Genomic DNA, 15,251 nt, shown 5'->3' on the forward strand with positions numbered 1-15,251 from the left:
ATCCTGAATAAAACCCTGGGGAATTGTAAGCCCACAGGCTGAGTTTTAGCACTGTCACTATTCGCATCTCCTGGATTGATAGGTATTTAGTGTGCTGCCTGGATCCTGGAAACAGGACCCTAAGATACACCCCAGGGAAAGCCCCAAGATGTTCCTTGTATTTTTTACCCCTGAGAGAATAATTCCTTTGCTGTGGAAGTGACTTATTTTTGCTCAGAAATGTCACCATTTCCACCTGCCAATTGTAACTGCCACACTAAAATGTCTTCTGAAGTAAAATAATGGAAGTGAGGAATCTATGTAGAGCTGCTAGGCCCTCGTTGTTTTGTATTAATGACCATTGGTTCCTCTAAGCCTCTTCATCTATTTTCTTCCCATTATTAATAATTACTATAGTTCATTGCACCTGGCTCTTACTTAGCAAAGCTTGCAGTGATTAGGATGGGAGAAGAAATGGTGTTAGAGATTTGCTGACTGCTTTAAAGATATTTAAGAGACTTTCTGAGAGCAGAAGTCAGATCTCCAGAGTCCTTTGTCTACGCCTGGCAGGGAGGCTCTGTTTTCTCATATTGTTTGTGTGCTCTTCTAGGCACGTCCTCTGCTTATCTAGCTGTCCAACCACTCAGTATATGTACAAGCTCAAAATAATGCATTATTTGTTCATTATTCATTATTATAATTACCTATTCATATTTATTCATATAGTTTGAGAAAACAAGCAGAATTTCAATGTGGTTACTATAGGAAAATGTGTTTGTTATCAGATAGGGCTGCTTTAATGTTAGATTTTATTTGTACATGCTGGACTTGCTGGAGTTGAAGTGAAGGCATTCGCCTTGTAAGACATTTTGTGGCCTCTAACAAACATGAACCAAAAAAAAGCATTACAAGGGAGCTGTAGATGGTCACTTGGGAAGCCTCTTTTTTCCATCCACCTCCATGCTGTTGGCTCCCAATTTCTCTCAGCTGTGCAGAAGATCCTAGAGAAATTATAAGTGCAACCTTACATAGGAAACATAAACAAATTAAAGAAGGCAAAACAAAACTAACTACTAAGAAACAGGAGACTGGAGCTCAGCCCCCTGTTATCAGTTACTGGTATATTATATATATATAATATATAATATATATAATATATGGGCTCTGTTACCTGTAAGATGTGCACTAACAAACACCGAGTGAAGGGTCAAGAGCAGGCCATGCTGGTGTGGAGCACACACTGTGCTTGTGGCTGGTGCCAGGGCTGTGAGCACGGACTTATGGCAGTTGCTAAGGAAACAGTCTTGGAAATGGGATTGGAGTTCTTGTCAGAAGGTTGGCTGCAGAAATGGTTTGTGCTTCAAAAGCACACGGGGCTGATACTGACAAAGGCTGCAATTGTTCAGCAATTGATTCAACCCCTGGTGTGATAGCATTAAGGAGTAACACATGATGTGATCACTAAATGCCAAAGATGAGGGATTTTGCAGTTTCTTTGGGTTATTTTCGGTGACTCTTTTGTGGTTTTGGAGGTTTTTTTTGGTCTCTTGCCATCTCACTGCTTGTGAGAAACTACCAGTAATTACACCGGATTACTCCTATGTAGGCCCTTGATGTGTTACTTTTTTGTTGGGTCTTTATTTTTTTAAGTAGTGAAAAAGCATGCACAGACAATTCAAAGTCAGGGCTCTTCCATGTGAGGATCCACAGCTTGAAGGAGTCCTCTTGGAAAGGTGATGTTGATAATCCCAGTCCTGTTTTTGCATTTCTTTGCCTGCACGTCCCTACTAGAGACATAGGCTTTTAATACACTGAGAAATTCCTCAGAGTTATTTGTTATTTTGCAATTACTTTGTAATTGATTTTCTTAAAAAGCAATTCATAACTTGTTAAAGATGTTCCCTCCTTCCCCTCTTCACTGTTTTTTCTCTAATCTCTGCCACTGTCCAGTATTTACAGTCATAAAACCTATTTGTTTCCCATTGCTTAGGGAGATGACGCTTCTAGAGAGAGAAAAAAGATGAGACCTAATGATTTGTAAGAGTGTATTTAGTCAGATCCTCTTGGGGTATGAGTCTAATTTGTACAGTGACAACTTCAGTGTAAGTAACCAGAGCAGTTACACTACTTGCCTCTGTTGCCTCTGTAAAATAGAAGCTATTTTAGAATAGATCCTGTAGAACAAATGCTATCATTGAATTCATGATTGACTGTATGGGAACCTGAATGAGGTGATACTGTAATACTAAGAGCTGTCCTTCTGAAAAACAGTCTCCCAACACCTGCGCTTTGTACACTCAGCAATGAAACTTCCTCCTTTTTTCCACCAGGGCCTGCAGCTGGGAACTCAAGAGCTGGAGGAGATGGGAAGCAAGTTTTGCCTTGCTCTGCTCATTCTGCACCTCAAATCCTTGCCCTGCAGCAAGAAGGTGATGGCTCAGGCAGCGCTACTCCTAGATCTGGAGGAAGAGATAACAATAACAGACCGGGCACAAAGGTCAGTGACAGTTTCCTTACAAATTTCATTTTCCTCTCAAAATATTACTTGAGCATATGGATGGCACTGTCTCAGTGAATTCATCAACAGGAAACTGAAGTTTCAGGTGATACTCTGTCCACCTCAGATCTCCTCTGTGGAGTCAATCTCCTACAGGGAAGATGTTCTCTAGGTGAAGGACTTTGATGGTATGATTTAGAAACAGTATGCCTGATTCTGCAAGGATTCGCACAGTCATTCCTCTTTTCCTCACAGCATTGTATCCTACAGACATATGAAGCATAGGTTTGTGATTTTTGGTGCGTGTGATGAAGTCATTATCCAAACAACCATATGGGAGGTGTTTTTTCCTAATTGCAAAATTCATTTCTTAGCTTCCTGTGTTCAATGGGATGTATGCAAGTGAGGTTGCCTCATATGTGGGGAATTTGGCCTGGGTAAAGGTCAGAATATGGGATGCTTCAGCTGTGATGAAGCAGAAATGTATGTGCTCTTTCTAAACCATGCTATTCCTAGTTCTACATGCAAGCACTTACTCTTGCAATATTGTTTTTCCAAGACAAATGGAGGAAAAAATAACTGAGTGATGTGATATGATTTGAAGTTCCCAGTGGGTTTGTTATCAAAGAGTGCTTCCAGCTTCATCAATGAAAAGCCAATTTTTTCTGTTGCAGAAATGCCCCCATAATTTACAGCAAACTTCCAGTCTTCCCCCTGCAGGAATACTTAACTGACATTCGCACCACCTGTTCCTCATGCCTGAAACCATTCTTACAAGCTTGTTCGTGGTTTTTAATGTTTATGGGGAACAATGAAAAAAAGAGAACTAAAATATAGAGACATTCCTTTTGTATAGCTGTGCTCACTTGTACATATGAACACATAAATGAAGCAATTAACATGTATCCTAAATGGTTTCAGTACTGGGGACAGCCATCCGAGAAATCGTTGGTGTCTCATTAGAGAGAGCTACTGAAGCCTGGCCAGGTGGATGAATTTGAGATATAAATCAGATTTTCCAATTCTGAATTAGAGCTGGAGGAGTTTTTGCATGAAAGTAACTTCAGGGAAGGAAAATATTGAACTCTGACTTGTCCCAGACACTGAAAATAAGTTGGTCATACCAACTCCATGAGCACTTTCTCTCATTTGTGTGGTTTTCCATTACCTTTTTCTTTGGTTGGTTTCATGTTAGTGAGCATTCATTTCATTTTTCCTGATGTTGTGTGGGCGATGAACCTTTACCAATATAGCAGCTCTCTAATGACAAATACTTTTAAAGAAGTTAAGAATTAAAGAAAAATCCCTTACCTTGTACAGCTCCCATGCCATTCCATATCTGTTTGTGGTGGTCAAAAGCAAAGCGCTCTGTCCCTTCAAGGTTCTGTGTCATCTGGGGATGGGATGTCACTGCTGAAGGCAGTGTGATGGTTACTTGTTCATTTTCACTCCAGTGGGTGGAATTGCAGATTTATGGAGTTCTGATGGGTTAGGTGCAATTAGTTGGCATTTGTAGTACAAGTAAACATTACATTGTTTGCTCCTGTCTAAAGATTTGCCATATTACAGGAGCTTTTTGCAAAAGATCAGGAAAAGGGAGATGTGGGGACCAAGGGGCTTGGCTTGTAAGTGTATTCTATTTTATGATAAATAATTCATTGAAAAGGATTGTGCAGCTTATTGATTCTGATTCAGAAAATTAATATTTTGCTTCTGGGTTTCTTTGAGTCTCGCCAAGAGAACTGCATAATTTGATTTTAGAGGGAATAAGAGGCCTAAAGCAACCAAAGGAAGAATGCAGAATAAAGAGAGCACACTGCTATGGGCAGGAGAGCAGCTGTATCCAGGCCTCTCCCCCAGCTCAGACTTTGAAATAAAATAATGCATAGACTATGAAATAAAAAACTGATTATCCATCAGAACTGGAGGTTGCAGTGTGGGGTTCCACTCGGTCTAATCTTACTCTGTAAAGATGAAATCCAGTCTTTCTCCATTTAGGTAGCACAGGGAGCTCAGCAGAGTCTTTCTGCTTACTGGTGGTGTGTCACTACATCAATGGTAATTATAGTCTACTTTTGCCAAGACTAGAGCTGTCTTTCATGGTTTAAGGAGCAGGAAGTGTTTATAGCTTAGAACCAGTGCTGTTGTCTTCTGTAGTTACCACAAAAAACACTTGAACACTTTCTATGCTTTCCTCTTGTGAGGATGGAAATAACCCAAATTATTTTTGTACCTTTGCCAAAGCAGGTGCTGCAGGTGCTACACAGGAGCGACCTAAATGGTTAGTTACACTGTGGGATGTCTTTCTTGTGTGCTTTACACTGTGAGCAGAGGTGGTTTAAACACCTTGCAGGCAATCCCTTTTCCAGACCTCTGTACTGTGTAATGAATAGTGGGTGTTTAAGTGGGAGCCAATGGGTCTGACTGCAGCTTAAGTTTGTTTTTGGTAGAGCGTGTTGCAGAAGACTGTCTTGACTGACTTTCTCACCTAGAGAAAGATACACATATGGATGTTTCCTATCAGAGCAGGATTAACAGTGTCAGAAGAAAACGATGACTGTCACTCGACCTTGATGAAAATACGATCTTTATTTAGTTGATAAGGTTCTATTTTGCAGAAAACATGCTGAAATTGCTCTGACCACTCCAGCTGTGATCAGTGAGATTAATTGCACAGTGCTTATGTTCAATACATCTATCTAATTTTCTAAATGTGCATTTCTGAGTGCCCGTCTCTATAGTACTCCGGGTGACAGGTCAAGCCATGGAAAGAGAAGTTAATCCAGTACTGGACAGATCTGACTTCCAGGTGATATGTCTCATGGCAAAGGTACATAGATCACAAGCCAGAGGTCTTTTATGTTACGAAACTCCTACGGTTCATGTTCTGCGTTTGTGTCTTTTTTTTTGTCATGGTGTCTGGTGTGCGTGGCATTGACTTGGCATCTCAGCATCTCCCTCCAACAGCGAACATTTTCACCTGTCAACGTTTATAACTGGATGTGTCTTTTAATTTTCCTCTTAGAGCTCTCTCTGCTCAGGGCATTTTGCAGCCTTACTTTTCCGCTACTGCTGTGAGGAGGATGAAGGAGCAGGCTGGACACTGGCTACTTCTCTAGAATAAACTATTTGCTCTGTCAGAGTCAGTGAGCGGTAGATCGAAGCAAGGTAATAGCTACTGGGGAAATGACTGGTCTAATGGAGGCATCTTGTGTGAATGGGGGATTTCTCCCACCTGATTTCATAGTGTTCAGTGTACAGTCTCCAGTGAGCCGAAGAAAGGTGTGCTAAACTGTTGCCTTGTGTAAGGTAACCTAAAGAACTACGTCCATCATTGAGAATGTGCATCTGACGGCCCCATGACCAAGTTACACGCTGATCACACCAATATGGTGAGCTGTAAAATGGCGTTTAATGAACCGTGTGAGACCCTTATATAGGGCTCCAATTTCAGCCTCATACATATACATTACCGAGCACGGGGAGGCCTATCGCGTTACATCCCGTGAGTTCGTGCCGCCTAATACATCATTTCCCCCTCTCCATGCTCGATAAAGTATGCCCCGTTACATCCCGAACGCTAATCCTTAATCCTAATATAAAAATGTTAGTCTCTATAATTTAAACTTAATAAGTTATCTAAAAAGTGAGGTAGACAAGCTACAGAGGTAGGTAGTGCAATATCTAATAACATCAGTAGTTTTCTAATGATTATATCCAAGGCATCTTGGGTTTATACAGTTCCTTCTTCTCAAAGTTTATCATATACCCGTTGGTACTCCATTTTTTCGTTAAACATTCTTTCTATCATACGCTGTAAACAACCCTGGACACATTGAAACAAACAAGGTAAGCAAATCATTAAAGCTAAAAAGAATAAAATACCTATGATTAATACTTTGAGAAACTGCTTAAGCCATGGGCCCAGATTACCAAACAGTCCCTCCAACCAGCTTCCGAATGCATCATCTATTGCGATCTTCTTCGTGTGTTCTTGCATCCATTCCAACTTCCTATGTATCGAATCGCTGTGGTCGCTCAGATTGAAACAACACATCCCTTCAAAGTCCTTGCACCCGTGCCCTTGAGCAAGCAGCAGAAAGTCAATTGCAGCTCTATTTTGAAGAAAAGCGTGTCTGATGTTGTTAACGTCCATCAGGAGTTCCGACAGGACTGCTGTGGTGACATTAGCTTGCTTCACGGACCAGCATGCCAATCTCTCAATTTCTCTTAGGGCCTGGGCTGAAGCTACTCCCGGAGCTAAGACGGATGCAAAGATTCTAGCTGTGGGACCCCACAGCTGAACCTCATCACTACAATCCTGGTCCAATGTTTTTATTGACCTTTTCTGGCGTCCAGCCCCAGCTAAAGGTTCCTTTCGAGAACAACAACCAGAACATGCCAGATCGTCAGGGCCCCAGTAGCATGAGAGATTATAGGTGGACCCGTTAGGATGACATACCACATACTTCTGATTGTAAGAGAGCCACCTCCCACCCTGCTTTATGCATTGGTCTGCAAATCCATTCTTGGAGCCATCCCCGGAGCAGGGATGGGAGAATCTCTCCACCCTTTCAGCTGAGAAACCACAATATGCCCCTGACAAGCTATATGTGTCAAATTGAATGGGGTTAAGTAAAGTAAAGGGTTCCGACCCAGTTGTTCCCGAGAATGGTGCCCCATTCCCGAGTAGGCCTTCCCATACCCTGCGATTGGACAGTTGACCCGGTGTCCTAAAACCCGAAAAATACAAACATCTAACCGGGCGTTCCCACTTTTGAGAGTTCTTATTCCATGTTACGTTACCAACCGATTGGGATCCAAGAAGCTGCAACTCTGGTGGATCCCAGGGCAAGGAGGTGTTCAAGGATCTAATAAAACATGCAGACATTCTGGCCCAGTCAGTGAATTTAGACTCAAATGCTTTCATAAAGAAAACTTTGTCCACTGCATCTCTCTTGCAGTTGTTCTTATGCACATATCCGTTGAACTCCTTTGGGTCCCACCTGGGTACACCTATAAGGCATGTTCTAAACGGTGATGTGGCTGACTGCAGGCTAAGGCAGAAATCTTTCTGCCCAGTTCGATTAGACCATGTAACCCAAATATTTTCTGGTTGTGATGTTAAGTGAGTACCCTCTCCCCCGGTAATGAATGCAATTACACAAAGACACACAGCAAGTGATACAACAGATGTCCTTCTCGTTGGTACTAGCAGCAGTTCTTTATCTGTTCTTTTTCCTTTTTCTGAAGAGTCACTTTTATGAGCCTTTTGCTTCAGGTAATCCTTTATAACAGAAGTCAGCGCTTCCTTAGGCAGTTCCGATCCTTCTACTGCCCATATCAATCGATTGGCAAACTCAGAGAATGACTCTGAGGGACCCTGCATAATCTCTGACCACGGGGCTACAGGCTCTGCTTTTCTTATAAAGTGTATAAAAGCAGAGGTAGCTGCCCCCGTGGTGGCAAGCAGCTCTCCTGGGCGGAGGTCCCTAAGCTGCCTCTCTGCAGATCCAGCCAAATCCGCAGATGAACCTGAAAGCCTCATTAAATCAGTTTTTGGATCTCCCTCCTTCCCATTTGCTGGATGCTGTGGATCGCGCGCAGCCTGTGCTAAAACAGCTTTGAGTTGTATTATCCACTCCTCCTTCCACACAGTAAACTGTACTGGTTCGAGGGCTACTCTCATAAGGCTTTCAATATCATATGGGAGTAGAGGACCTGGGGCTACGAGAGCCTCAAAGGCACTCATTGTCATCGGGGATCTCAATCCCTTTTTGTCAATCGCCTCTATAAACCGAGCAACTGCTTTTGCTTCCAAAGGTACCCAAACCGGTCCCTCCTGTTTGACTACAATTGGGAACACCGCCCAGTCCCGCTCCTTGAGCCCCACCTCTCGCATTGTATCGCAAATGTCAGTCCAATCAGTGGGCTTACGCGATATCTCTCGCTCCTCCCACTTCTCCCCCCTCCTCCGGGGAACCACGACCGACTGGGTGGGGACAGGCAATTCCTTCCGTTCCTCCCCTTTCTCCTCCCCCTTCGCGGGAGACGAAACCGACGGGGTGAAGGCAGACAGTACCTTTTGTTCCTCCCCTTTCTCCTCCCCCTCCTCGGGAGGCGAAACCAAAGGGGTAGGGGCAGGCAGTACCTTTCGTTCCTCCCCTTTCGGGGAATGAGGTCCCTCCTCCGGGGACGGGTCTAGGGGTGGCTTAACGCCTCCACGGCGCGCCTCCCCCCATGACTCTCCCTCCCTCGGACAGGACCCACCCCCCTCAGGTGAACGAAAGCTCTGCAAACAGGGGTATAGGCGGGGATAATATGGCGGCGCCTCCCCAGATGAGGCAACTTCCGCCATCCCTTCCGGAGTTGTTTCGGGCGCCGCCATGGCCATTGTGAAAACGGCCGGCGTGGTCGGCACCATCTTGGGTACGGAGTCGCCGCAAGGGAGCGGTTCCTCCGCACCCTCCGGGACCCCAGACGTCCCGGAACCCACCCCAAAAACCCCATTCGCGACTGCCTGGATCTTTTTCTCCTCCTTAGCCGCTTTAAGCGCTCCCAGGACCAAAACCCAGGTTTTTAACTCCTCCGCCTTATAATCGTTTGTTGCTCTTAGGAGCAGGGCAGCGGTGAAAGATTCCCACCGCTCCGAATCGAGCAAATTACAAGGGGAGGGTGAAAGCTCCGCTTCCTGCAAAAAAGTAATAACGGCAACAATCTCCTTCTTAGAAGGAGCATTCCTACCGCAGTGGGTTTTACAAACCCGTAATAGTACCTTTGTGACGGAATCCATGTTTTTTCTGGTGCTCGACACCGTACGTCCTCGCACCCTTTGTATATATACCCGGGCCCAAAGTCCCACGGTCTTCCACGGTCTTACCGCAGGATAATCAGTAGCTGCAGTCAATATATCGCCCCTCCGGCGCTTCCACGGGATCTAACCGTAGGATTCGCGTCCGTCTCGCGGTTAGCCGTCGCACACTCACTCTCAGGACGGCCTCACACGGGGCACCAATTGTTGCCTTGTGTAAGGTAACCTAAAGAACTACGTCCATCATTGAGAATGTGCATCTGACGGCCCCATGACCAAGTTACACGCTGATCACACCAATATGGTGAGCTGTAAAATGGCGTTTAATGAACCGTGTGAGACCCTTATATAGGGCTCCAATTTCAGCCTCATACATATACATTACCGAGCACGGGGAGGCCTATCGCGTTACATCCCGTGAGTTCGTGCCGCCTAATACATCACTAAACCTTTAGTGGTCCTAACAAAATGTATTTTGGAACACAGGCAAGAATTCCTTCTTGACCTCAGTCTAGCACATACAGTATATGAAGTCATTCAGGAGCATTAACTGTGTAGTAAGTTCCCAGCAGAGGCAGGGTAACAAAGTAGCTATATCTGAAAATAAGCAAAAAGGGAGTTGAATTTTTGTCTCTGGGGCTACATTACTAATAGAACAGTAGAGTATTTCCCCCAGAACCTGGAAATCCTTGGAGAACATGAAATTCACATAACAACTCTTCATCTCTGGTTCTCTAAGGGCAGCTGTCTTAAAGACCAACAGGTAACTACTGAGATTATTGCCATGAGATGCAGTGAGATCATAGGATTCTGGATTACCTGAAAGTGCTTGACTGTGTGGAAATAGTTTAACTCTGAAATCTCTACAGTACACTGCAAGTTCCTTACTCAGATATTCTCTCTCCACAAAAACCTCCTATTTACTTCCTACTCAATGCTCTACTCAATGCTGTACCTTTCTAAAACTGGGGAAAGTCTAGTAAGGGGACTTTTGTTTTAGCTCTGTTTAAATGGTATGTAAATGATGTGCTAGCAGAGTCCTGGAACCAGTACTCCAAAGGTTGTTGGTACCTAATATATTGCTTCCCATGATTATTAGTTGAAGACAAAAACAAGTGATTCTTTAAATGTTTCCAAAAAGAATATCATCCAGAGAACATCCTGCAAACTTCAGAAGCATAGATGCATCTGGGGATGGAACAAACTCTTGATCATCCTAATACAATTCTCATAACTGCCTGTCTAGTGGTTAAATTGTTCAAGGTATCAGCCAGCTTTTAGTTAGCATCCTGTGCCCCTGGGGCATTTCTCCTTAACTCTCACACTTGTTTAGGTGCCGTCACCCTCATATTGCACAAGACCTACTAAAGAACTTAGTAGTTTGTGGGTTTTTCTTTTCAGAAACTTTTTATAGGTGTTTTTCTGCATCAAAAGGCTATTCCTCTACCAGCAGGCCAGTTTTAAGGACCATTCTGCCAAGTCAAATGTCAAATATGTGGAGGGTTAACTGCATTTTGCAGCCATCTTCTGAAAAACAAGGTAATGTATCAGTTGATTGTAGAGGCATTTTACTCTCTTATCTCACAAAGATACAGTGCTGTAGATGTTGGCCTCACAACTCTGCTTTTGCTCAAGAAGAGCCACTAATTCTTGTATTTCCAGCCATGTCTTGCAGTCAGTTCAGGCATTCGGAAGCTGTCTTCTGGGAAAACAAAATGACAGCATGTACTTCAGACATCATGTTTTTTGATAATAAGTTTCATGCCTCATTTGCTATGAAACAATTGGGTTTTAAGTCAGTGCTGCCCAGGTAACTTCACATTTTTCATGACCACAAAGAGGATGAGAAGTGACTGCTCACTAAGAGCAGGTTTCAGAAAGCATTACCTTGTTAAGGGTGTTTTCCCCTTTTTCCTCATGTTTTGAACGGATGGCACTTCTGTTCATTCTCTTTTTGCATTTGTGCCTTTGAGTGTTTTGCAAACACTGCAGCAGTTGTAGCCCTTTGTTTGGGAGGTGTTTCTTACATACTGAGGCAGACCCTTGCAAAGTCATTAAGTGTTTTCTGCTGACTCAGATATTATTCATCTCTTGTGTTTCTTTATCATTTCTTATGTTTCTTGAACAGAGATAAATTTCTCTCCTCCCCAGATGGTAAATATACCTTACTGTGATATTAATCAGAAGCAGAATGTTTAATCACTACCATGGCCCTTTGTCCAGGTGCAATCTATTCATCTTCCATACAGTGAGCAGTTAAAATGGTCAGTGAGTGGATGGCAAATCCAATAATATACAAGAAGGATTTGTAGATCATTTGGAACTGTGCTTGCTCTTCTCCTATACTTCATTGATGCACCATCACAATCCTAGATAGTATTGAACTGTTGGATTTCCCATCTCTTCTCTGTAATGCATCCTCGCCTGATTATGGCTGTGCAAGCAATTCTGCTCATCTTTTAAGCTATGTGGCCAAAATGCCATTCAGATCAAAATAGAGTGAAGCAGACCCAAAGGTGGGAAGTTCAAAGAGCAAAAGAACAAAGAAGGAACGAGGCGTGTTGGTTTCAATTCATGCATCTTTAACACATATTTAAACAGCAGAATTACGACATGATAGTTCTGTGCAGTGATGGCAAATGGCTCCCTTGCTTCCTGGTTTGTGTCTTCCTCTGCTTACAGGTGAATGTGGGTTTCATTTGTTGTTACAGTTTTTTGTTTGTTCGTTTAAATTATATGAACTGGAACTAATTTTGGCTGAAGTGTTTGAGTGCAAGACAGTGCTTCACCCTCCCAAATGCCCCATCTCCTCATGGTTCCAACAGGCTGAGTACCTGATCCACTGGGGCAGTCTGTACGGTTGGACTCTGGGGAGTCCTCTGACACATGCATGGAGATGAAAGGGCTCTTTCATCATTTTGTGAATCTAATTCCCTGGAAAACATCAGCAGGAATCATCTGGTAGTTTTGATTCAGATTTCTGTTTGATTGAACGTTCACTTTTCTTTAAGTAAAGATTTGGAACATTTTTAACCTTGATCATCTGTAGACATTAAATATCTTGGGGCAGCTTTCAGAAGGAGAGGTTATTTATTGATTCCATTTTTTAGCTTGGTCACAGGTTATGTAGCTGTTAGAGGAATTTGAAGTTTCTACTGCTTTGTGAACATCTATGAATGTGATATTCCTGTGTTTGGATGCCTGAGCAAAAAGGGCATGGTGATGGTGATAGCTTATTAGGTAAATCCAAGTTTCGTGTTTGCCATACTGTGTCATGTTAGTGGTGTAGAACATGGAGCAAAAGGAGCTGCTAATGTATTTCATATAACTCTTCAAGGGCACCGCCTAACTTTTAACAGTAAAGGAGTGTGTCAGCTATGAGAGCAGCTGCAGAGTTCTGGGGTAGACTCACATTACTGTAAGGAGTCAGAATCAGTTTATGACTACCAGGAGGTATTGCTTAAATACATATATACTCTACAGTGCTCTTTCATACAGATGCTGCAAAAGGGGAGTATCTTCTTTCTGTCCAGGGTCTGACGTAAAACCTTGATGTGCCTGCTCATGAGAGGAAACACCTCCAACTTTGGATTTAGATCTATTACTGGATTCAGATTTTACTCTCAGTACATATATATTGATAATTGTGTTTTGTAAATAAGAACATGAACTTTCTTCCATCCCTCCCTCCCTTCATCCTTCTCATCCAGCACTCTTCAGCGTCTCTCCTTTGTTAGTGTGAGAATACAAGCCCAATGAATTCTGTGGAGGTTCAGCCGAGCAATGCAGTCTATAATTAATGTATTTGGTATTCAGAAGGCTTTTATGTAGCTGTGCACAGGTGAGCCACTGTAATTCAGCAACTTTTCATTAACACTTTCTGGAGCTGTCCCTGTTTTCTTCCTATTGATATTTATTATTATTATGAAATAACCTTGGGAGCCACACAGATCTTGTTGACTGTTACCAAATACCAGTCCAAGCCTATCTCAGGCTGGGAACAATTATTCATGCTTACTTCAGAGGTAATTCATTTATCATTTAATAGCTAATAATAGCAATTTAAACAGCAGTAGGAAGGGATGAGATGAAAAGAGCAAATGGCAGAAAAAGGAATCACAGAAGGACTGCATGCTATCATATCGAAGGTTATTCAAATTACTGTACACGTACAGATCTGACTGGAGTACCGATAATGAACTTGTATATATCCAGCAGAACAAATGGGCTCTGCATTGCCCTTTCTGTGAGGCACATTGCTACTGCCTGGTATTAGACATTTTCGTATTGATTAGGAGCATCTGTATTTCTGTGGTACAGTCCTTTTCCCTTAAAATCGTACTTGAAATGTGGAAGTCATTGGGTCCCTTCACATGCTGGGATAAAAATTTACTTCTAAAGCAATCAACATTAATTTATGAAGTTATGAAATATCTCCCAAAAGACTGGATTATGAGGGATATGCACTTCCGTCTGAGGTGATCTTTATAGACCAGGATAGTGCTGACACTGGAACGGGATAGAGTCTTTCCTAGAAGTCACAAAGGATAATGAGAGGATTGATATGTTTAGACTTACAGTCATTTTGAATGCAGCCAGATGCGACAATTTTGGGTTGACCATGGATCAGGTGTTTAAGAGGCAGTGTTAGGACACTCCATATAACATTATTGCAGAGCTAGGTGGTGAAGGCTTTACCACACATCAGTCCTGCACAGCATTGATGGCGGCAGGGTTACGTGTGCTGCTACTGTTTAAAACATTAGTGTTTAAAATGGATGTCTTCTGTCGTGGGCAAAATATGATAGAAGGAGCTGCATCCTCAGTGAAACCATCAGTGGGATCCACGTTTTCCTCAGGTCAGAATTTTATATGTATTTAAGTTTCTCAGGCAATAAGAGCAAAGGAAAGCATTGTGGTTCTGATACAGTGATGCTCATCAGCACACTGTGTCCCCATCTCTCTGTTCTTTCTCTGCAGAGGGAACACATGAGATTTGTGCTTTCGAGGCAAACAGCTTATTGCAGGTTTTGGTCTGATGCCCAGCCTGCAAATGAGAGTCTGACCAGGCCACTTGTACTGTGGTGACAGTATACAGCTGCTATCTAGGAGCATATCAAAAATCTTAGCAAGACAAATGAGAGACTGAACAGTTATAGGGATAGAAAAAGACAGATAAATTCATAATTAAAGCTGTCGAGTTGCAGTAAAAGGAATATTTAACTTGGAACGAAAGTGGGTGGGCGAACAAAGTGTCGTATTTGGAGGTGAAAGTTGGCACTTGAACAGCATTTTTAAAGTACTCCAAAGCCACCTCCACTGACATCTCAGCTCTATTGTATATTCTGTCAGAGGCTCTGGCTGTGCAGTGTATTGTGGCTGTGACTCATGCGCAGCCCCTGCTGCTTGCTGCCATATGAGATATTAGAGAGACAGACATGGCAGGAGTATTGTGTGAGACTGAGGTAAATACGTGCAGGTTGGTGTTTTTAGACCCAGCACACACATGTACATGGACATATATGCATAGAGGCATAAACATGTAAGCCAGCTGCTGTAGCCTGTGGCGATTCATTATATCGTCTCAGAAACAGTGGGGGTTTATTAAGATGTATAAGCTAAATGAGATATTAGCAGGAAGAATTTGTGAGAATTTGGCTGGAGCTGGGCCTGCAAAGATGTGATGATAAGATCATGTGATGTTAATACTTCATACGGATCTTCACAGAGGGTTGGAACTTGATGATCCTTGAGGTCCCTTTCAACCTGAGTATGGTTCTGTGAATACTTAACATCTGAAGAACACACACACACAAAAATAAAGCCTAAAATCTCAAATCCAATTCCCATGAATACTGGGGGAGTTCACTCACAAGATGAAGACCTGTGCCATTTTGGCCACGGCCAGTCTGTAAATAACAGTAGTTCAGGCTGAGCAAAGACAACATGCCAAGCACTGGCCAC

General features: G+C 42.9%; 1 protein-coding gene across 1 annotated transcript in view; it reads left to right on the forward strand.

Moving 5' to 3' along the window:
- Positions 1 to 15,251, forward strand: part of LOC146760357 (cytosolic carboxypeptidase 4-like) — a 164,970-nt gene that overhangs the window by 135,444 nt on the left and 14,275 nt on the right. The window contains exon 6 of the mRNA XM_085551580.1: positions 2,310 to 2,476. Coding sequence (XP_085407706.1) covers positions 2,310 to 2,476 — 167 coding nt within the window. The remainder of the gene's footprint in view (positions 1 to 2,309; positions 2,477 to 15,251) is intronic.

This window comes from Coturnix japonica, chromosome 6 (assembly GCF_054131305.1).
Source record: "Coturnix japonica strain WE chromosome 6, WE-NBRP24, whole genome shotgun sequence".
In the NCBI taxonomy this organism is placed as follows: domain Eukaryota; kingdom Metazoa; phylum Chordata; class Aves; order Galliformes; family Phasianidae; genus Coturnix; species Coturnix japonica.